General features: G+C 46.9%; 1 protein-coding gene across 1 annotated transcript in view; it reads left to right on the top strand.

Annotated features, from left to right (window-relative positions):
* The window catches only part of LOC134490881 (calcium/calmodulin-dependent protein kinase type IV-like), a 48,646-nt gene extending 31,210 nt beyond the window's left edge, over nt 1-17,436 (top strand). Inside the window, exons 7-11 of the mRNA XM_063294241.1 lie at nt 7,148-7,222; nt 7,862-7,937; nt 13,770-13,896; nt 14,606-14,758; nt 16,789-17,436. Coding sequence (XP_063150311.1) covers nt 7,148-7,222; nt 7,862-7,937; nt 13,770-13,896; nt 14,606-14,758; nt 16,789-17,079 — 722 coding nt within the window. The 3' untranslated portion in view covers nt 17,080-17,436. The remainder of the gene's footprint in view (nt 1-7,147; nt 7,223-7,861; nt 7,938-13,769; nt 13,897-14,605; nt 14,759-16,788) is intronic.
* Nucleotides 17,437-23,843: the final 6,407 nt, after the last annotated feature.

Raw genomic sequence — 23,843 nt, 5'->3', positions numbered from 1 at the left:
GAGTTCATGGGGAGGCACGGACACTCCTATGACTCCGAGGCCGACAAGATCGCCGCCGTGGCGATCAAACTCCAAGACAGGGCGGCGGACTGGTACGTCCAACTGTACGAGTCCAGCTCCCCCGCCCTCGCCACCTTCCCTGCTTTCATCAAAGAGATGAAAAACTACTTCGAAGACCCCCTAGCTAAAGTACGGGCGAAAAGCGCACTCCAGAGACTTAAACAGGGCACACGCACGGTCCCTGACTACGCCCTGGAGTTCAAAGCCCTCGCGGGAAAGGTCTGCGACTGGTCTGAGACCACCCTGCTGGAAATCTTCAAAAGGGGGCTCAACCGCGACGTTCTCCAATGGGCCCTCTACCGCGACGACCCAGAAACGTTACACGGGTGGATCCACCTCGCGGGGAAAGCCGAACACGCGCACCGCACCTTCCTTATGACAACCACGGAAGACACAAACTATGTCGGGAAAAAGGTACCCGCACCACACGGGGGGATGGCCGGCCCCATATACCCAAAAAAGAAGTTCAACCGGGAGCCCTGCGGGAGGTGTGGCAAATTAGGGCACAAGACGGCGGATTGCTTCGCCAACCGACCGCCGACCAGCGCGCCCAAGCCCGCCCCGAAAATTAGCCCCAAACCACCCAACCCGGGGCCGCCCCCTCACCGCCGAATGACCGTGGCCACAGCGACACCGGAAGAGGGCTGGGACGCTTACTGGGGGGAAGAGGACAATACCGACCCCGACCAGCCGGCGGGAAATGCTCCCCGCTTGCTCTGAGACGCGTGGCGAGGCAGGCGGTGGGACAGCAACGCGGACCACCTCAACGAAACGACAAAAGCTCCGTAATATTGGCAGCAATTCAACTCTCTGCCGGCAACGGAGCCACCACGGCCGCGGCACTAGTGGACTCGGGGTGCTCAAAAAACCTCATCCACCCCGACCTAGTCGCCAAACTCGACCTCCGCTGCTTCCCCCTCCCCACGCCGCTGGCATTCCACCAGCTGGACGGCTCTACAGCGGGAGGGAAACCAGCCACGCTACAAACCGAGCCGGTCACCCTGCAAATGGGCACTCACACCGAGCGCACATCGTTCGTAGTCACGCCCATCGGACGGCCCATTGCAGTCCTGGGGATGCCATGGCTCGCGAAAAACAACCCGCGGATCAACTGGGCGACCCGCACCTTCACATTCGGCGACGGCGAGTATCGAGCACCAGTACCAGCTGGCAAAAGCAACCCCACGGTAGGACGAGCGGAGGCGACCACACAAGACAACGCCGCTACCACAGCAGACCTACCAGAACAATACGCCGACTTCTCCGAGGTCTTCGGAGAGGCAGAGGCAGACCAACTACCCCCCCACCGCAAGACGGATTGCCGGATCGACCTACTGCCCGACGTCCCCCTACCTAGACCAAAGATCTATTCGATGACCCCGAAGGAGATGGCAACCCTCCGGGAGTTCATCGATAAAAACCTAGACAGGGGATTCATAGAGCCAGCATGCTCACCGGTCGGAGCCCCCGTCTTATTCCGGGAGAAGAAAGACGGGACCCTACGGCTCTGCACCGACTACCGGGGCCTAAACGCGGCTTCCCTGTCCAACAAATACCCCTTACCCCTGGTGAAGGACATGCTCGCCCACCTGTCCACGGGCAAAGTCTTTTCCAAATTGGACCTTCGCGAGGCGTACTATCGCATCCGAATCAGGGAGGGGGACGAATGGAAGACGGCGTTTAACTGCCCCCTAGGCGCTTTCCAGTACAAGGTACTGCCCTTCGGACTCGCGGGGGCCCCTGGGGTGTTCATGCAGCTCATCAATGAGGTACTGCATGAACATCTGTTTAAAGGGGTCCTGGTCTATATCGACGACGTCCTCATTTACACAAAAACACACGAGGAACACGTAACCTTAGTCAGGCAAGTCCTCGACAAGCTCAGAAGGGCGCAGCTCTATGCAAAGCCTACAAAGTGCGAGTTTCACAAAGAGCGCCTAGACTATTTGGGGTATCGAATCTCCGGGGACGGCATCGAAATGGACCCCGCAAAAGTCGAAGCGGTGCTAAACTGGGAGCGGCCCCGCAACAGACGGCAACTACAGAGCTTCCTGGGATTCGCGAATTTCTACAGGTCATTCGCCCGGGGGTTCGCTGAGATAGCCCTCCCCTTAACGGACCTCCTCAAAACCAAAGGGGTGGGGGACACCCGACGCGCCAAGAACCCAGGCACAGTGCTGAATTGGACTCCCGCGTGCCAGACCGCATTCGACAAGCTGAAAGCGCTGTTCACGACGGAGCCAATCCTCGCGCACCCGGACCCAGAACGGCCGTTCGTGGTCCAAGCCGACGCCTCAGACTTCTCCCTGGGAGCCATCCTGCTACAAAAAGACTCCACGGGGCTCCTGAAACCATGCGCCTACCTGTCAAGGAAGTTCTCCGAGACAGAGAGGCGATGGCACGTCTGGGAGAAAGAAGCCTTCGCGGTGAAATCGGCACTAGAGACATGGCGACACCTACTCGAGGGAGCCACCCAACCATTCGAGGTCTGGACGGACACCGGAACCTCGAGGCCCTACGAACGCCTAGACGCCTTAGCCCAAAACAGGTCCGATGGGCCCAATTCTTCAGCCGCTTTGATTTCCAGCTGAAGTTCATGCCGGGCAAGAAGAACTTCCTGGCCGACGCCCTCTCCCGGCTGCCCCAAGACGAAGAGCCCGCCCCAGACACCATTGGGACGGTCCTATCCGCCTCGCAACTGGGGATGGCCGTGACCACCCGAAGCGGCGCACGGAGGCAGCTCGACGCTACGGCGCAGCCGACGGCGGGACAACCGGAGACGGAAAGAAGCCAACCGCAACTACCAGGGGGAATGCGCAAGGACCTCGCCGCCGCCCTCAAAACCGACCCCTGGCTCCTGGCAAACCCCGACAAGGTAACGATGGCGCAAGACCTGGCATGGGGGGAAGGCAGAATCTACGTCCCGGACTCGCAACGCCAGGCGATCTTGCATAGGTCACACGACGCCAAGCAAGCGGGACACTTTGGGTTCCTCAAGACCCTACACCTAACACGGCGCCAATTCTGGTGGCCCGCGCTCAGGCGAGACGTAAAAACCTACGTGGCGTCCTGCCCAACGTGCGCTAGGGCCAAACGGGCACCAGGCAAACCCGCGGGGCTATTGCAACGGGTGGCAGAACCCTCCCGCCCATGGGAGGAAATCTCTATGGATTTTATAGTGGACCTCCCACCCAGCCAGAAGAAAACGGCCATTTGGGTGGTGAAGGACTACTTCTCAAAGCAGGCCCACTTCATCCCCTGCACGTCGGTCCCATCCTCACAACAACTAGCCAAACTCTTCCTCATCCACGTGTACAGGCTACACGGATGTCCCGCACGTGTGGTGACCGACAGGGGCACACAGTTCACCTCCAAATTCTGGCGGGCCTTCCTGAAGCTGACGGGGACCCAACAGGCCCTATCTACGGCTTGGCATCCGCAGACGGACGGAGCCACTGAGGTTCTTAATGCCACCTTAGAGCAATTTATAAGATCATATACGAACTACCACCAAGACGACTGGGCTGAACTGCTCCCGTTCGCCGAAGTCGCATACAACAACGCCGTCCACACGAGCACGGGGAAAACCCCGTTCGAAGTAGTCTCGGGGCGCGACTTCGTCCCCATCCCGGAGCTACCGCAACCCCCGGAACCCCAGGTGGACGCCAGCGACTGGGGAAGGAAGATCGCGGAAGCATGGCCAGTAATCACGGCGGCGCTGAAGGAGGCACAGGCTGCTTACAAAGAGCAGGCCGACAAGCACCGGCGCCAACAACCGACGTTCCAGGCGGGGGATATGGCCTATCTCTCCACCAAGTTCCTAAAGTCAACCCAACCCTCGAAAAAACTGGGGCCTAAGTACATCGGGCCGTTCCGAGTCACGCAAATAGTGAACCCGGTAGCAATACGCCTGGACCTGCCACACAACCTCCGGAGACTCCACCCGGTGTTCCATACCAGCCTCCTAAAACCGGCAACCACCTCCCGATGGCACCCAAGCACGCCACAGCCCGCACCGCTAATGATCGACGGGCAACACCACTTCGAGATAAGGGACATCCTCGACTCCCGCAAGCAACGAGGAACTCTACACTATCTGGTCAGGTGGAAACACTTCCCCCACCCGGAATGGGTGGCGGCGCACAACGTTAACGCGCCTGACCTGACCAGAGCATTTCACCGGGCATACCCCGACAAACCGCAACCAAGGTCAGCAAAACCAACCCCCCCCCCGCAGGCCCCCCCCCGCCTCCCGTGCCCCAAGGGAAAGGGCCCCCCCCAAGCCCGCGACTTGGGTGGACCTTCCCCCCCCGGGACTCACTCCCCCCGCCCCGGGCCCACGGGGTGGTGACAAACGATCGCCAGCACCCTCCCCCCGCCCCCCGGCAGCGGGGGAGTGGCAAGCAAGTCAACAGGGCAACCTGGGGGCAACGCCCAGGAGACACAACAAAGGCGACGCACTCTAAATAAGAAAAGAAGGGCCCTACCTGGAGCTGAGAAGCACCCGACCAGCCACGCCTCTCGCCTCGCCGAACTGAGCCAAACAAACAGGGTGTGGTTGGAGCATGCGCACGCCAGGTCAGAACCCGAGCATGCGCACCATGGACACACCCTGGGAAGGCACGTGGTAGAGGGAGGAGCAAAGGGAGGGGCGACAACTACTCCGGCGGGAACTTTGAAAAAAAAAAAAAAAATGTGTGGCGTTTTGACAGCTCCACGGGGAAAACCAAGAAAACCGGGGGAGAACACTATTCGAAAAGGGGGCAGTATGTCATGAGTGCCGTTGAGCTAAAGTCATCAGCGCAATGGCACTCATGACAATGACAAGGAAATAGGTGAAGGGGCACAAGTTAAGTAGCCATCAACCCACAACGACTAACGGCTAACAAACAATAGCTAAACGGATCACGGAGCCACCCAAGCCATCAGCGGCAATACAACGGGGATCGCCCAGCTGAAAGCAATCAGCAGAAGAATGAAAACCTGAGGATGGGCGATCCTGGAAACCCTCAACCAATGGCAGGGCAACGCATGGGACAAAGGGGGGTGACGTGACCGTGAGCGAGGGGGCGCTGACCGGCGCGGGGTATTTAAACCCCGCACCGGCGCGCTCCTGTCACTCTCAGCTTTTTTCTACCAACGTTGTACCTGCCCTGAAATAAACCAGAACCTGATTTGCAAACCAGTGTCTGAACGTTATTCAGAGGTAGGCAGCGCATGACATAGGGAGACAGTGGTTGGAGGGTCACTAGATGGTGTCTTCCAAGCAAAATCTTTCTGAGTAAGTGTAGGACTTTGGTGCAAGGGATGTGGAACACAAAGCAACAGGCAGCTGCAGATTCTGTGGGGCCCTTGGTGTTCTCTGAGCTTGTTTATTTGTTTGCAGACATTTTGTTACCCAACTAGGTAACTGTGCTGCTGCTGATATTTAGTTGGGTAATGAAACATCTACAAACAAACAGCCAAGCTCAGAGAGCACCAAGGACTCCACAGTTCAACCCTGAGCCACACATATTATCTTCTATTGGAGCTCCAGATTCCTATAAGAATCCTTTTTTTTTTTTAACATACCACGTTTCCTTTTCAGAGGAGGGCACTGGGCTTCTGTGCAAAGCTCCAACTTACAGGTTTTCAGACCTTTCCAGGCCATAGACCCTGCGAGTTAAAAAAGCAGTTCTCAAAACCCTTGATCAAGAAGCAAAGCTCTAGTGACAGAAAATTGGCTGCATTCAAGGGAACACAGTTTGAAAAAAACTGCTCTAACCCTCCCCTGCAGCAGGAATTATGGTGGAAGGGAAGGGAGGAAAGGCAGTGAGAAAGCAAATTGCAAATTGTGTGCAAGAATGGGATTTTAAAGCACCAGGCTGGAAGGGAAAGAGAAGGCAGGTTGGGATTGTTACCTCAGTTCAGTTACGCTGGGAGAAGAAGCTAAATGAATTTACAGCCTGCCAGTGGTTAGCAAGCTGCAGCCACTTAGAAAAGTTGATTTAAGGCAAGAAAACACATTTCTTCCTCCTCCTCTTCAGCTTGGGTGAAACTGACTATCTTCGAAAGAAATTCAGGTTTCAGGCATTATGCCAGTTTGGTCTAGCAGTTAAGGCAAGGGGCTAGAAACCAGGAGATTGCGAGTTCTAGTTCCGCCTTAGGCCTGAAAGCCAGCTGGGTGTCCTTGGGCCAGTCCCTCTCTCTCAGCCCAACCCACCTCACAGGGTTGTTGTTGTGGGAAAATAGGAGGAGGAAGGAGTATTAGGTATGTTCGCCCCCTTGAGTTATTTATAAAAATAATAAAGGCGGGATAGTAAATAAATAAATAAATAAGATTGTGCAAAAATAAGCACATCTATCCTGTTTTTTGTTTGTTTTCCTTCTTCCAGTTCTATAAGGATACATGTTATTGCTTTATTTGATAGATTAACATTTAATTATTAAAAAGGGTATATTTATTTCTTGCCCATCCCTAACTCCAATAAAATCCTTAATTTTCATTCATGGCAGTCTGTATAGTGTAAGCCAGCTGTAAAATGTCCCATTAAAATGGTGAGAATAAAAACATTTCCAGCTAAGTTCAAAAAGACAACAGGGTCATCATAACTACAGTCCCCAGCAAGAGCTTTCCATGCCTGGGTTGTTGCCATTAATTACAGGTTGGATTCACACAACACTTTTAACCTAAATAACAGAACAAAATGGTTGTGCTCAGATCATATGCTACTGTATGTCCAAATAAAGAAACCAGTTACCAAGAGTCAACACTGACGTGAAGGTGCCAAAAGATTTTTAAAAAATGGCTTACTGTGGTGCCCTGGTTCGCATTCTGTACTGAGCCAAAATTACCCAACTTTGGTTTAGGTTAACCTCATGGCTCCAGGATGTGGACTGCTACATGACAGCACAGAAATACAGAACATTATTTTACTTTTCCTGCCCTCTAGCAATCATCTGGATGTTTGCAGCACAGATCTGGTGGCCTAAAGCTAATTGGAGAACAGAAATCCCTTCCTTTCTGGTTCTAGAAGAAAGGAGAACTTACACACACACACACACAAAACACACACATAAACACACACTTATCTCTGTTTTCTCCCAGGTGATTTCGGTTTATCCAAAATTGTGGATGAGCAAGTCACAATGAAAACCGTATGTGGCACCCCAGGATACTGTGGTGAGTAAGTGATGGAGACCAATGTGGAAATCTGTCCATTTTAAAGGGACTTGGGTGCAAGAGAAAGGGAGAGTCAGTATCCCGGGCCCTATTTTCAAGAAGAAAGTGCATAGCTCTATCAGCAATTGTGCTCCCTAAGAAAGGACCTTTTGCAGGAATACTATATCTGGGGTGTGAAAATCCAGGTTTCCACTAGATGCCAGCAGAATGTTAGAGTTTCTTTATCTCTCTGCTGCTATCTAGTGGTTGTGTGGAGATTTGCAACTCAGGCCTGGTGGTTCTTTCAGCTTAGTTACCAATGTCATTCCCTCCCTATAAACTCATGTTTCTTGCCACTATTCCCAAACCAGTGTGTAAAAGATAAAAGGTGTAATCCAACTCAGATATTATTTTATTCTATAAAGCAGTGTTTCTCAACCTTAGGAACCTTAAGATGTGTGGACTTCAACTCCCAGAATTCCCCAACCAGCATTCTGGGAGTTGAAGTCTACACGTCTTAAAGTTGCCAAGGTTGAGAAACCCTGGCTTAGGGGATGAGCGGGTAAGAGAGTCACAGTGGGAGAGGGAAAAAATGGAAGCCAGGATATGTCCGCCAACTCCACTCTCTCGATTCTGTCTTTATTTTTCATATCCCTTCAGCACCCGAAATTCTCCATGGCTCACCATATGGCCCTGAAGTGGATATGTGGTCTGTAGGCGTCATAACATACATCTTGTGAGTAATGTTAAAATACTTCAACACGAAACTCCTGTCGCTGTGCTTGGCTCACTCGAGTTCTCCCCTTCAAGCACGGTCCAGCAAACAAGCATGGTGTGAAACATGCCTCTTCTTATGCTGTTTTTTTGAGGGGGGGATTCTCACCCACCCATGATGTCTGCCATTCTCTGCTTCCAGACTTAAAAATAAATTAGATGCTTACCACCACCACCCCTTTACCTCCATTCTCTCTTGTTTTTTACTCTCTCCAAGTATAAACACAAAATTATGCTGCCTTCTACCCGCCACCCCCCACCCCACATACTCACAGGCATACTGCTTTCTTCTTCATTTGCTCTCAGTGTGGTTGCCAAAAAAAAAAAGGAACAGGCAAAAGTATAAGAATGTCAAGAGGGGGCCTGTTTCAGATCAAAGATTGATCTGGGTAGAAAACACCCTTTCCTCTCCTCACCCACAAAGCTTCAAATAGAGTATAAAGACAGTAGCTCTCCATGCTGGTTATCTTCAGTGTGTAGTAAGATAAAGGTAGAGTACCCCTCCGCATGAAGGAACTCTTCTGCAGTCTCAATACAGGTAGTCCTCGCTTAACGACCATTCTTTTAGCGATGTTCAGACCTACGGCAGTGCTGGAAAAACCAACTTATGCCTGGTCTTCACACTTATGACCGTCGCAGCATCCTGCGGTCATGTGATTGCCATTTTGACCTTCCCACCCAGCTTCCAGCAAGCAAAATCAATGGGGAACCACGTGATTCGCTTAATGACCATGGTGATTCGCTTAACGGACACCATGAAAAGGTCATAAAATTGGGTTGGGTTCACTTAATGTCCGCTTCACTAAGCAACCAAAATTCCAGTCCCAATTGTGGTTGTTAAGCAAGGACTACTTGTAGATACATCTCTGAATTCAGGTCAAAGATTCATTTCCCTCAAGGCTAAGCAAACGAGAAGGGGATGCAGTGGGGGACAATTCCACACTACAATTTTGTACCACTTTACAAATAGCTCCAGATCTCTATGTTTGTTTGTTTGTTTTCTATCCCGCCTTTATTATTTTTGTAAATAACTCAAGAGAGGGAACATACCCTTCCTCCTCCTATTTTCCCCACAACAACAACCCTGTGAGGTGGGTTGAGCTGAGAGGGAGTGACTGGCCCAAGGTCACCCAGCCGGCTTTCGTGCCTGAGGCGGGACCAGAACTCTCAATCTCCTAGTTTCTAGCCCAGCACCTTCACCACTAGAGCAAACTGGCTATTTGTTATGTGTTTTACAGTTTTAGTAACTTGCCCCACTCTGAAGATTCTGGGTGACAGATTCTGGTGACATTTAATACATTTGAGTCCTCAATCACTGATTAATGATTGTATCCATTTTTCAATAGTATAATTATTTTGTCTTTAGTGTTTTTGTTATTGGTTTTTTGTACATCATCCAGTCACATTGTTGTAAATAAATGCTTTAAATGAATAAATCACAATATGTCAAATAAACCAGAGCCCTGCTCCCAAAGACTATCCCCAAACATTAAACTAAGGTTAAAAACCTGGCAGTGCTTTGTGAAACACTAGGAGTGTCAGCCCCACCAGGTAAAGCAGACCAGGACATCAACTCCACCAGAAGGCTAAAACTATTTTTATTGAGACTGACTATAACCACAGAATCTTGCAAGTCTGATTGTGCTGGATCTCCTCCCCCTTCTTACACTCCAGTGAATGAGGGACGTGTCTGCCCGATCCGCTTCCAAATGTAATCTCATTGTTCTGGACTTAAAAAACGCTTCAGCCCCTTTTGCCTAGGCCAGTGTTTCTCAACCTTGGCCGTTTTAAGATGTGTGGACTTCAACTCCCAGAATTCCCCAGCCAGCATGGGGATCCCAGAATTCTGGGAGTTGGAGTCAATACATCTTAAGGCTGCTCAGGTTGAGGAACACTGACCTAGGCAATGGTTCCTGCATATCTCCATCAAGGTCATCTTCCATATTCTGTACAAGGAAGAGGGCTGCATGAATTTCTGTGGGTAACAAATTCCAGAGCCCGCGGCCATGACGAAGAGGCTCCTCCCTGGTCCTGATTCCTCTGATTTCACGTAGGGTGGGAGCAAGTCTCAGTAGGCCCTCTGAGATGTTCTTACCAGATGGGCAGATTAAATCTTGACCGGGGGAGTCTGATGCAACATGATGTTACCACTAAAGGGGCTTTGTAGGCAATAACCAGCATTATGAATCAAGGTCAGATGCCCACCAGTAAGCAGTGCTCCCTCAGCATCCAGAGTGGTGGAGAGCGGATCTGATCTAGAATACCTCCTTTTCAGCTGGGGGCAGTGATGCTGTGGGTCCATCTCCCCATTAGAGAGAACTTCTCCTTCCAGCTCTTGACCTTCCAGTCTTCTAAGGGAAGTGTTTCCTTGAAGGCCCAGTAGCCCAAACCAGCGTTCTCCAAACTTCTTCAACTGTGCCCTCTTATCAGTAAAACATTTTTTTCAGTGTAAGAATCAACAGCCCAATAAGAACATTTCAGGAAAAATGATTTGTAGTTCCCCGCTACCATGAAGCTAGAGGCACTGAGGCCAGCAGGAAATGTTTCTCAGTAATGGCCCCTCCTGAGGAACTAGATTAACCTCAACATTATTGTCATTCCAGAAGCATATTAAAGCAGAGCTCTTGCAGACGTCTTTTCAAATGTAATTTATTGAAGGAACACCACATCTGTGTTTATGTTGCTCTAAGTCAGTGTTTCTCAATCCCGGCAACTTGAAGATGGGTGGACTGCAACTGTCCACTTCAAATGCACCCTGAAGACATTGAGGTTGATTTTTTATCTATGATATACCTGTACTACTCTAGTAATATATTGCATACATTATATAAAACATAATCCCAAAATAGGTTTTTTTTAAAAAAAGGATGAGATTAAAATAAGGATGAGATGAAAGTGAAATAAACCGTATTCTAATACTTTTTTCCCCATACCCTAATGGACGGTCTTGTGTAGCTCTTGGGATATGCGCATCCCACTTTGGAGACCACTGGCCTGGATAAAAGGAGCAGAGGTGAAATGTTATCAGTTTCTCTGCTCAACATAGGACAAGCTCAGCAAAGGACAAACTGGCTGCCAATCTGCAAACCACCAGAGCAGGTTTTAAGTCAGCAGAAAAGAAGCCGATCTCCAACAGCCGTCCTGCTGCTTCTGAAATTCTAGGATATGAAAATAGTGGCTAGGATTCTGCGATTCTACTGTACAGTCTCTTTCCTTAAGTTGCCCTGCACACAGCAAATATGGACACCACCATCTGGTGGCAGTTTGGCAATATGATTTTATGCCATATTGTTTTCTGCCAGCAGAAGGACTGATGAATAGCCTGGAGCCATGGAGAACAGTCCTCACGTCATAACTGCTGCCTGAGGCTGATAAATCTGTTGCTAACCAGTTTCCAGGTACAAATTAAAGTGCTGGTTTTTACCTATAATAAAACCGTAGCTGCTCGGGATCGAGATGCCCCAAGGGCCAATCTTCAGCTAAGAATCAACAGCCCAGTAAGAACATTTCGGGGAAAATGATTTGTACTTCCACACCACCATGAAGCTAGGGGCACTGAGGCCAGCAGGAAATCTTTCTCAGTAACAGCCCCTCCTGAGAAACTAGATTAACCTCAACATTATTGTCATTCCAAAAGCATATTAAAGCAGAGCTCTTGCAGACGTCTTTTCAAATGTAATTTATTGAAGGAACACCACATCTGTGTTTATATTGCTCTAAGTCAGTGTTTCTCAACCTTGGCAAGTTGAAGATGGGTGGACTTCAACTCCCAGAATTCCCCAGCCAGCCATCCTGACTGGTGATTCTGGGAGTTGAAGTCCACCCATCTTCAACTTGCCAAGGCTGAGAAACACTGTTCTAACTTACTGTTTTTAACTTCTGTAATTCGATGATGGTGGATATCTTACGTCCACATATTTTGCAATTACTTTTCTACGTTGCACAGAACTCTAATACACAGACAAACCCATAATATATTTAGGGCAGCGTATGCTAAGAAAACTCATAGTTTTATGTTGCAGTGTAAATGCAGTGCCTACAGTGTTGCAGGGATGAGGTGGGAGAAAGAACCACTGGACAAGAATGCAGTGGAGGGGGACTGGTAAGGAAGAACTAGTGAATTAACCCCCTCCACATTGAGAGATTCAATTTCAAGGCCACCGGACTCTGTAACAATTCAGGGCAGTCAACAGATAAAAAATACTAAAAGAAAACAAAATACATCAAGAGGTAAAAAAGAAGACAGCTAACTGGAACCACGCACCCCATTCTAGCCCAGGGCCTGGGCCGGGTCTCTTCTGCAAACGTGTCCTCTCAGCATACAGAAGCCAGTCCTATGAAGACCAGCTGGAATAGTGACAGGCCTTCAATAGGGCATTTGCAAATGAGAGAGGGGTGAAAGGGGGTGATGTTAAGACCCTTCCCCTTGCTGCTTCTCCTCTGCTTTTGTGTTTCCAAGCAGCATGCAGGTTTGGAGGTGGGAGGGAACCTCAGTTGCTGAGAAGACTTCCCTCCTTTTTAGAAGTTGACTCTGTGCAGGAGGATGAAGGGGCATCTTGATGGATAACGGGGGGGTCCAAACTCCAGCAGGTTCTGGATGGAGCAGAATAAAGCCGGTTGCTCCCCATGCAATCCCCACGGACTGACGCCCTCTTTTTCCCCACCTCTCTTTATATTATTTAGCAACTTCAATGCAATGTTTATTTTATTTATCAGCTTGCATGAAACAGATGGTGATTAAGGACAATTAGGATATATTGGTAACTGATTTTTTTTCCACAATCTCCAGCCAAGTTTAAAGTAATAGTGTCCTAAGCCTTTTGGTAAACATTATGATAGCAAACAGATTTTACATTCTCTCCCCCACCCCCCTTCTGATTAAATAAGCATTAGCAAAGTAGCATCTGGTCTGGGGTTTTATTTCATTTTTATGCCTAATTTGCAGAGGCAGCAGAATTGAATTAGAAAACATGCTTTCTCCTACAGCCAGGATAGAAAAGCTGCACCATCTAAGGTTAGGGACTGCTCTTCCCATCAGCCTGAGCCAGCATGGCCAGTCATCAGGGATTACATTGTAGGAAATTGTAAGGATTGCAGAAACTGTAGTCCAGCACTTCCTGGAGGGGTACAGGTAGGTCTCGATTAGTGTGATTAGTGAATCCCACAAAATGGTCACCTTATTTGAATTTTCACTATTCGAAGTGATAATTCTATGGAAAATAGGGTAATTGGCTCCAGCTCGATGGAAATAGGCAATGAAAAATTTTAAACATAAATTTTTATATGTATATTAATGAAATATTACAGTAAGGGATCAAAAGAATGAATTTATAGCTTAAATTTATTGTTAACAAAGTCACAGTATTGAACTTGTACTGTCTTCCTCTGGCAGAATCTTCCTTTCCTCCATTTTGCACACCCGAAGATTAGCAGTGTCTAAAACCTCAGCCACAACTGTGCACACGTGTGGCCTCAATTGCACACACGCTAGCCTCGCATTAACTGAATGTTGGGCTGCATTAAACACGACCTGGTATCAACTTACAGTTTGCACTAAATCCAATATAGCGTTATGTGAACACGCACTAATCACGACTTACTTGTATAGGTTCTCTTGCTGCGTAACTTCAGAAACTTTCATTCCCCTGAATCTTTAATTAATAAATATTTCGCTGAAGGTTAATTCAGGTAATGGAGAAGGCCTTCGAGCCCTTTGCACTCATAGAAATGTGTGTGATTTGAGAAATCATAGCCATACCCAGTCAGAGGCATCTGATTCTTCCATTTTTGTCAGGCTGTGTGGCTTTGAGCCCTTCTTCGACCCAAGAGGAGATCAGTACATGTACAGCCGAATCCTAAATTGTGACTACGAGTTTGTCTCTCCTTGGTGGGATGAAGTGTCTCTCAATGCCAAGAACCTGGTGAGTTACTGCATTTTGAGCACTACCCAGACGGGTGGCTGGCCCATGTCTGCATCTGCATGTTCTGGCATGCATGAAGCCTTGTACTCGGGCACCAGGTCCCCTCAAACATTACACTGCAAATGAAAGTACAGGTCTCAGCTTCCATTTTTCTGCAGAGATGTCCTTGGGTCTCCCTGGGGTGGGAGGGAGCAGTGGGAGGCTAGTGCCATGGCTGGCTGGGCCCACCCCATGGCCCCCTTTCTGTGAAGAGGACAGTCTCCTAGTAGATCCATTCTGTCCATGCAGAGATCACAGGCTCTCCAAATGCCAAATGTGTTTGTTTGTTTGTTCAATTTATATTGCCGCCCATCTCAGACTAGTGACTCTGGGTGGCTAACAACAATAAAAACAGCCATAATATCAAACAATAAAAACAATAACAAAAAATTAAATATAAATATAGCCCAGCAATCTAAAAGCCATGGTGTTAACATAACCATGCAACGGGACCTTTCCCACACTCGGGGCCCCAGTGTTCTAGCCCCAAGACCTTTCCCTACTGGAACTCCAGTGCTCCAATGTAATAAGAGAGAGGCCTTTGATTGTACTGTCAGGGCCACCATCTTGACTTTTTTGACATCCTCCCCCCAGCAGACTCCCCTGATTGGCTCTTTCGCATCTGTTACGACACGAGTCGTTACACTAAGCCTGTCTCTGTCCCTTGTAGGTCCAAAAGCTGATTGTCCTTGATCCCCAGAAGAGGTTAACAGTTCATCAAGCCTTGGAGCACCCTTGGGTGACTGGGAAAGCTGCTAAGTTTGCCCACATGGACAGCACGCAGAAGAAATTACAGGAGTTTAATGCAAGGCGGAAGCTCAAGGTAAGATTCTGTGACTCTGCTCTCCTGTCTGGGGTCGCAACGGGGGCTGGGAACCAGGGGCCCGAGCTCAGTGCCGGCGGCTCGGAATCGGGACGCAAGACAAGCCCCACAAAAGCAGCAGAGCCCAGGTGCCTGTGGGGTGCAGGTCAAAATTCAGTATGGCGGCTATGACTGTGTGATTGAAGCCCTGCCTGCACATAAAAAAAAGCATGGCTTTGTTCATTGGTCATGGCTGCCATCTTGATTTTTTGACACCCCTTGCAGCAGTCCTTTTGGGGAGAGGGGTATTTTCACATCAGGGGCATATGTGGAGGGGAAAGGTCATGTCACAATATCATAGATGAGTGGGATCATCCGTTAGTGGCTTTGGGGCATGGGGAGACTTCTGGTTTTGCTTTGTTTCTGTTTTACTGTAAAAGGAAGACTTGTTGTTGTTGTTCAGTCGTTAAGTCATGTCCGACCCTTCGTGACCGCATGGAGCATAGCACGCCAGGCCTTCCTGTCCTCCGCTGTCTCCCGGAGTTTGCTCAGATTCATGTTCATTGCATTGGTGATGCTATCTAGCCATCCCATCCTCTGCCGCCCCCTTCTCCTTTTGCCTTCAGTCTTTCCCAGTATCAGGGTCTTTTCCAGTGAGTCCTCTCTTCGCATTAGGTGGCCAAAGTATTTGAGCTTCAGCTTCAGTCTCTGTCCTTCCAATGAGCAGTCAGGGCTGATTTCCTGTAGGGTTGACTGATTTGACCGCCTTGCAGTCCAAGGGACTCTCAAGAGTCTTCTCCAGCACCACAGTTCGAAAGCCTCAATTCTTTGGCACTCAGCCTTCCTTATGGTCCAACTCTCACAGCCACACATCACTACTGGGAAAACCATAGCTTTGATTATACGGACCTTTGTCGGCAAGGTGATGTCTCCGCTTTTTAATAAGCTGTCTAGGTTTGCCATAGCTTTCCTCCCAAGGAGCAGGCGCCTTTTAATTTCATGGCTGCCTACTGCTTCTCAATTAATGCACCTTTAAAATGGAGTAGTATGCAGTAACAGAGAGTGATGATTGTCTTCCCTTGATGTTCCCTTCTGAGGGAGGGTCATTTTAAACCCAGGGATGACCTTCTTTGGGGTAAATACGGTGCCTGAAGAAAATGTCAAGCATGTGATTCTCCTGGGACTGCAGAAGGGGACTCTGGGATGACATGAACACCCGTGGCCAATGGCTGGCTTTGGTGGGTGGGCTCTCTTGCCCCTGAGGTCCTCTAATACCTGGGGAGATGTTTGCAACTGTGATCCAGTCACTGCTATTAGTTCACTATTCCACATTTTTGTTCCATCGGCACTCAGCCACCAGCGTTTGGTACTGGAGAACATGGTGCCGGTGAGAATTAATTAATTTAATTAATTAAAATAAATGTATACAAGTAGACCTCACTTACCAAAGGTAATTGGGGCCAGGAACTCCATTGCTAAGCGACGAGGTCATAAGGCACGATGTCACATGATTGTGCCAACTTACAATGGCAGTCCTGGTTGCCATCATTAGGCGAATCCTGCGCTCACACAATCACCTGCGCGGCTTCCCCACTGACTTTGCTTGTCAGAAACCAGTAGGGAAGGTCACAAATGGCAGTCACGTGACCGCAGGATGCTGCAATCTCATAATTGCAAGCCGGTTGCTGAGCACCCAAACTGTGATTACGTGGGGACACTGCGACAGCCACAACTACGAAGACCTGTTGTAAGTACCCCTCATTCAGCACCATTCAGAACTTTGAACGGTTGCTGAACGAGTGGACATTAAACAAGAACAACCTGTATGGCCATCCATCTCACAGGGGCAACTCTGGGCAGTTAACATAGAATCAAAACTGAGTAAAAACAACCAATAACTACAAATTATAATAAATATGCATAAACAGTGCCAGCCAAGGACAATAACTGTCACTACCAACAACATCCCTCTCACCCGCTGCATTAGAAGAGGAATAATAAATATGTATATTCAAACCGATGTGACTCTTGGCCATTTGTAACACACGCAGGCTGCTGTGAAGGCAGTGGTTGCATCCAGCCGTCTCGGAAACCACAGCCACCATGAGGGATGCAGAAATGAGCGCCATCCAGATGCTACCAAGGAGGACAGTGCAACTCCCGCCGCAGAGAGCGACCTCTTTCTCCAAGATAACGTTTACAAGGAGAAGAAGCCAGAGGTCAGCGGGGAAGAAGCCATGATCGTAGCCCCTTTAGCCAAGGTGGAGCAGCTCGACTGTTTCCAGAACGAGAGTCCCGTTGCCCCGGTGGTGATACTTAATGGTTCTGGCTGCACAACTTAACCCTCCAGAACACCAGCGTGTCGCTCTTGTCCACAATTCAAGGGATAAAGTCTATCATCGCCGCTGATAGAACAAATTATAATAATGACCATCAAAGGCCACCAGCCAGACTGAGAGAGCAATTCAGATGAAGGAGCACCAAAAGCCAGCTGAAATTATGAGAAAGTACTGCGGGGACCCCTTCTGCAATCTGGCACCCTCTTGTTGTACAGGATTCCTGCTCCTGTCATCTCCAGCCAGGGATGCTGGGAGCTGTAATCCAAACTTTTTGGAGAGCACCAGATTGGGGAAGGCGCTAGTGGCAGGCAGCTATCTGCTGAAGAGCCGTTTGCCTTGCTCTACAGAGAAATCCCTGTTCTTAAACTTGCTCTGTTTGACACACACACAAACATACAGCAAAAGGATAAGAATATATACCTTTCTGAGTCAGGCAGCTCAGAAATTGGATGAATAAATAAATATGTAAATATTCGGAGTTGTTCCCTCAAAGGCAAGGCCAACAGAAGATAGAGACTTTATTTCTTCTCTTCTATTTGAAATCCCATAGTAATAACCCAGGGAAAGAAAAAAAATCTTTTTTATTGCTACTTAAGATCCTTTTAACTGCAGGCGCCAAGCTTTGAATCTGGGGTTTTCTGCTCTCAGAGTATCTGCTCTAAGCTGCTGTGGTCTGTCCATTCAATGGATAACTTTGAACTGTTCATACCCAGAAGCATATGGTGCTTCTCTACTAATTCAGTGATTTTTCAAGCCATTTGTGTGGTGAGAGATAGCTAGTGGGCCAGATGGAATACATTAAGGAACAGCAGTCTCCAAATCCCCCCTCCGAACAATAAATAGATAAAAACCTCACTGCCGCTGTTGCTTCTCTGAATTGTTTCTTGCTTGTAGGCCAGATTTTGGTCTCCTTCCAAGAGCAAGGAATTGCAGCAAAATTATTCACCCACAGAGAAGTCATTTTGCCATGCAGAATTGCTCTGGACTTGCCTCCACTCTGCCTCTGCAGAAAGCATTTGAACTGATTGATTTGGATATGTGGTAGCATGACCTCCACATGGCCAAAAATTGGTAGCACAGTTTCCTGCCAACTTGAAGTAGGGAACTCACCAAATGCTTGCATAAGCCTTCCAACTGATTTAACACCATTCAAGAGAGAGAAAAAAAATCTGGGGAAAAAATGCTTCACTCCTTCCCCCAAACTCAGAAAAATAAGCACATTCTGACTCCGCCAGGGTGTGATATGGTGTCATCCACTTTGCATCATTATCCCAGACAGAATGGCCCTTACCCATCCAAAAAACATAAGGCGTATATTATGGCCCCCAGCTATTAAAAAAAAAAATGACTAGCCTAGGGTCACCCACCTGGCTTCTTGCCTAAGGCAGGACTAGAACTCACAGTCTCCTAGTTTCCAGCCTTAAACTCCTTAAATTAAGTTTTGCCTTCTGGGCAAGCAGAAAGCAAGTACTTGCCTTCTTCAGGGATTTGAAGAATGCTATCCAATCTGTTCCCATCTGCGCTATCTTCTTCTTCTCCAAGCTCAAGAGATCCATTTCTTTCAACCATTCCTCACAGGACTTATTTCCATACTTCATCCCAACTCCACTTAATTTGGTCCCATTAAGCTACATCCTTCTTAAAAATCTCACCCAGAAACGGACCCAGGAGTTGTGGATGCAGTTTTTCTGGCTTTATAGACAGTGTGCAGAGCACCTGACGAGAGGGTCATCAGAAGACTGTTCATCACCTCAAGGAACTTAAAATATGAGCATCCACAATGCTGGTTCGACAGAAGGAAAAGGCCACAATGATAAATAATATTTCTCTCAGTCTGACATGGGGTAGTAGCAAAGCAAACCTGTTGCTTTGGAAGAATCAAATTCAGCATGTTGACACAGATAGCTTTGCTTCCCATCTGCTCTGCAGGAAACATTTATTTTATTCTATTGCCATTGCTTTACAGCTTTGTATCTGAGCAACAAACAAAATGGAAGGTTTGTTGAGAGTCTCTGCAATTCCTAGTAACATCCAAACAGTTTTCAGTTCCGTGTTGCTTTACCAAAAGTCAAGACATTAATAGAAATGGCAGAACAAGTGACTCAACTTTCTTATATTGTCTCACAATTTTTCTAGAAATCACAATCTTGTGAAAAGCACTTAAAAATTGGGATGTACGTGGCAAACCATCAGGACATCAAACTATCACTAGGGCTAACAGGATGGCCTTCTCACTTTATAAGAGGCACCTTGTTACACATTTGAAGTTAGTGTCCTCTTTGGGAAAGAGGTCTTTCATCTCAGAAATAAGTGTTTTGAAGTATTCTTGTTAAATTACAACTCGTTTAGAATCAATTAGCTCCTATTAAAGACATCTATTATTAACAGACCTCTGGCACTCCATTTTGGATAAAGATTACCTTCAGTCCAACAATATGAACTACTAGGGGACATATTTGGGTTCAAATATTGGCTCAGTTCTGATAATATGTACTAACAGCACGATATTTTCTATTGAAATGTTGCCAGAAATCCAAGGGCTAGGATTGCGTAACACTGGACTTAACTTCAAACACAGACTTGCGACAGCTATCCAAACCCAGAAGGTGGAAAAACAGCTTCTGTTCTCCCCAGAAACTAGCTGAAAAGAGTCTGGTTTGCAAAGGTGTATGTAATGCTGCCATCGGTCTTTAAATGTTTATCTAAGTTGTGCTGCTGGATGAGTTGGAGAACCCTGGAAAGCAATTTACATTTTATGATACTCATTTACACTGTAGGCCAATGTTTCTCAGCCTTGGCCACTTTAAGATGTGTGGACTTCAACTCCCAGAATTCCCCAGCCAGTATTTGCTGGCTGGGGAATTCTGGGAGTTGAAGTCCACACATCTTAAAGCGGCCAAGGTTGAGAAATGCTGCTGTAAGCAAATGTATAAATGAGAAATTGAGAAGTAGCTAATCATGAAAGGAAGGGGGAGGGAGCCAATAAGCGTATTGATCAAACTTAATTTTGTCAAGATTATGAACTGGGATGCTACCAGAAACGTGATACGGTGAAGAAGGTAGAATTTTAGGCTGGATCTAGGGAAGTCTAAAGTTTCCCTCCAACGCAAGGCTCACTTAGTGAGATCAGGCTAGGCCCACTCACCAGTCCTACTGCACAAGCTTGCTTTAAACTTGAGTTATGAATGACTGATCAGTAGAAAAGTGTGGTATAAATGTAGTAAATGAGAGATTTTACATGCTATTTACATGGGTAAAAAAAAGGTTGGGAAAATACATCTCTGAAAATGTATGCTTCCTATGAAGACCATAAACTTAAAGGGCTTGTGAATACAATAATGTTTTCAATTAACCGAGGTACAGTTTCATGTTATGTGTTAAAAATAAATATGTAAATCCAAGAAACCGTTTGAGATGAAAACCGTGGAAGTGATTTAAGGAAACGAGAAGGGTTTGCGGTGTGCTGTTTTTGTTTGTTTTGGAATAGACATTGCTCGGTGCACATGGTGTGCTTCTGATGTTATTTATTTATGTTATTTATTTATTAAGAAAATTTATATGGCCGCCCAACTCACTCGCCGATCCAGCACGGGCACCCTCCACATACCTGCAGGGAGCTTCAGATCCAAATACTGCACACCAGTTCATACATAGTTCATCAGACACGGGTGTCATTCTGTTTAATGGCAGAAGAGAGCATGAATCTTTTTTTTTTTTACCTTTTGTTTAGTCTCTACTTTGGAACCTTCATCTTCAGAGGAGAGACCTTGGATTTAACAGCCATTTTTTGTCCTTCCAGAACTGTGGGAATCAGTTCTTTCTTCTTTTTCACAGGTTTAATATGATATGTGCAATGTTCATGATTGATTATGTACCATCAAGTCAGGGTTGACTCCTAACAGCCAGATTTTCTCCATGACGACCTGTTCCAAACCTGGTCTTTCAGGACTCCCAACGGTGCACCCATCGCCACTGTGCCTAAGTCCCTCCACCTGGTTGCTGGTCCTCCTCCTCTTCTCTCTCTTTCCACCTTTCCCAACATTAGATCCTTCTCCAGAGAACTAAGTCTTGATGATGATGATGATGATGATGATGATGATGATGATGATGATAATAATTTGCAACATTACCAGGTACTTAATCATTCAATCAGCAACCTCCATTCTTTAAATTGCAGGGTTCATGCCTGTTTCTTAATTACTACTATTTCTTTTCCTTCCAGTTGCTTGTTGTTCAATTTAGCCTGATAGAGAGTTCTGGAGAACTCACAAAGCTTGTTCTCTCTTAGGTGATATTTTGGTTGATCTTTAAATGGGGGTGGCTTATCCTTAAATTTTGGATTTGTTTTTCTTTGTGAAATACCATGGCTATCTTTGTTATTTATGCATCTAGGCTAATCAGAAGAAAAGTAAAAACATTGGTTAATATATTATAATCCCAAATGATTGGAGTTTGTATATACAGGTAGTCCTCACTTAACAATCACAATTGGGACCAGAATTTCAGTTGCTAAGCAAAGCGGTCATTAAGCAAATCCAACCCAATTTTACAACTTTTTGTGATGGTCGTTAAGTGAACCCCATGGTTGTTAAGTGAATCATGCAGTTCCCCATTTATTTTGCTTGCCAGAAGCTGACTGGGAAGGTCAAAAATGGCGATCATGTGACCGTGGGACACTATGACAGTCGTAAATGCGAACCGGTTGCCAAGCACCTGAATTTTGATCATGTGACTGTGGGGACATTGTGATGGTCATAAGTGTGAGGACCGGTCATAAGTCGTTTTTTTCCAGCACCATCATAAATCTGAACCGTTGCTAAAGAAATGGTCGTTAAGCGAGGACTACCACTGTGTATGTGTGTCAAAAATGGGTGAGTTCACAAAGTTAAAAAAAATAGCAAGGAATGTTAATTCTGGAAATTTTCTACACATCAATAGAAAGTCATGAACTATTTAGAATTATGACTAAAGCTTAATTATAAGACTTGAGCCATAATACCTAATAGGCAATAAGCCCTATGCAATACAATTCCTATATATTTCTAAGTAAAACATGGAAGATGATGCTGTTAAAAAATTGCTTTCTGTGAGGAATCTCCCACCTCTGTCCCACGATGGCATAGGTGGGAACATCTAGTTTTTTTGCAAATGTATTTTGCTTTCTAATTAACTTGTGATTATCTTTTCTCCCTTGCCCTGTACACAGAAACTATCTCTTTGTTATACAGACATGCATTTCATTCTACTAAATTTAAATGCAAAACGCTGCAAAAATAATGGAGGATGCAGCACCCTAGCTGTTCTCAGTGCTGGCTGGGAATGATGGAAGTTGTAATCTACCTCAGCTGGACTGAGAGAAGTGCATATTCTGAACCCCAACAGTTAAAAAAAAACCTTGGTAAATTGACCAAAGCATTTTTTTTTTCAAATTGTATCTTTTAATGAGAAACAAGGGGGGAATTGTTAAATGTGTGAATTGAAACCAATAGTTAACAATTTAGAGTTTTGAGTCAACAGACACTGAAATGAAATGAAACTTCATTGTTTGTTGTTGTTGTTTAACAGCAGTAACCCTGAAAAACAGTGGCATTCCTGGCATTTCACTTCAAAGCCAAATGTAACTTTAAGGCCACCAAAAACTGTACCACCCTGCTCCAAAACTCTTGTATGTTCATTACCACTCTGGCGAGAGCCAGTGTAATCTAGTGGTTAAGGTGCTGGGCTAGAAACCAGGAGGCTGTGAGTTCTAGTCCCGCCTTAGGCATGATAGCCGGGTGGGTGACCTTGGGCCAGTCCCTCTCTCTCAGCCCAACTTGGTGCAATCCTTAGCCTCCTCATGGTGCACCCCGGGCAACGTGACTTGTCATAGCTAAATAGTCTACACATCTGGCTGCTGGACCTCACAAGGATTTTCCAGCAAGAAAAAGCAGCATGAACACCGAACTGCTATGCCATACGAAAAACCACTCCGGCAAAAAAGGAAAAAAACCCAAATCTCTGGTCATTCTTAATGGCTGCCTGTTGAGTCTTCTATCTACACTTTGGGGCAAAAAAGAAAATTGGGCTTCAAAAAGGCAGAGAAATAGTGGTGACTGTTTTATTGCATATAGGTAGTCCTCGCGTAATGACCAAAACTGGGACTGGAATTTTGGTTGCTAAGCAAAGTGGTCATTAAGTGAATCTGACCCGATTTTACCACCTTTTTTGTGGCAGTTGTTAAGCGAATTGCCATAGGCGTTAAGTGAACCACATGGTCATTAAGTGAATCACACAATTCCTCATTGATTTTGCTTGCCAGAAGCTGGCCAGGAAGGTTGAAAATGGTGATCACACAATCACAGGACACTGTGACAGTCATAAATGTGAACCAGTTACCAAGTGCCCAAATTGTGAACACGTGACTGCAGGGATGCTACAACAGTTGTAAGTGTGAGGATGGATCATAAGTCAGTTTTTTTAGCACCGTCGTAAGTCCAAACTGTCACTAAACAAATGGTTGTTAAGTGAGGACTGCCTTGATTATGGTGAGCCTTTCAGCAACCCTGCCCACTGCCCTAGTTCCCGTTTACACAATGGATGAATCAATCTGAAGGCAGCTGTAAGACCTGCAGATGTTTTACAGATCCCTTGTTTTTGCACTGCTGGGCAGCCAAGAACTGTAGCTCTGCTGAATTGCCACTGAGGGGTTTGAAAGGGCCTGCAATCAGCGAGGTGTGCTTCCACCGGACAGTTTGTATGCACAGAGGAGTGTCCGCAAGGTATGGTCA

Source organism: Candoia aspera, chromosome 1 (genome assembly GCF_035149785.1).
Source record: "Candoia aspera isolate rCanAsp1 chromosome 1, rCanAsp1.hap2, whole genome shotgun sequence".
Lineage (NCBI taxonomy): Eukaryota > Metazoa > Chordata > Lepidosauria > Squamata > Boidae > Candoia > Candoia aspera.
The sequence above is the reverse complement of the archived record's forward strand: the minus strand, read 5'-3'. Positions and strand labels throughout refer to the sequence as shown.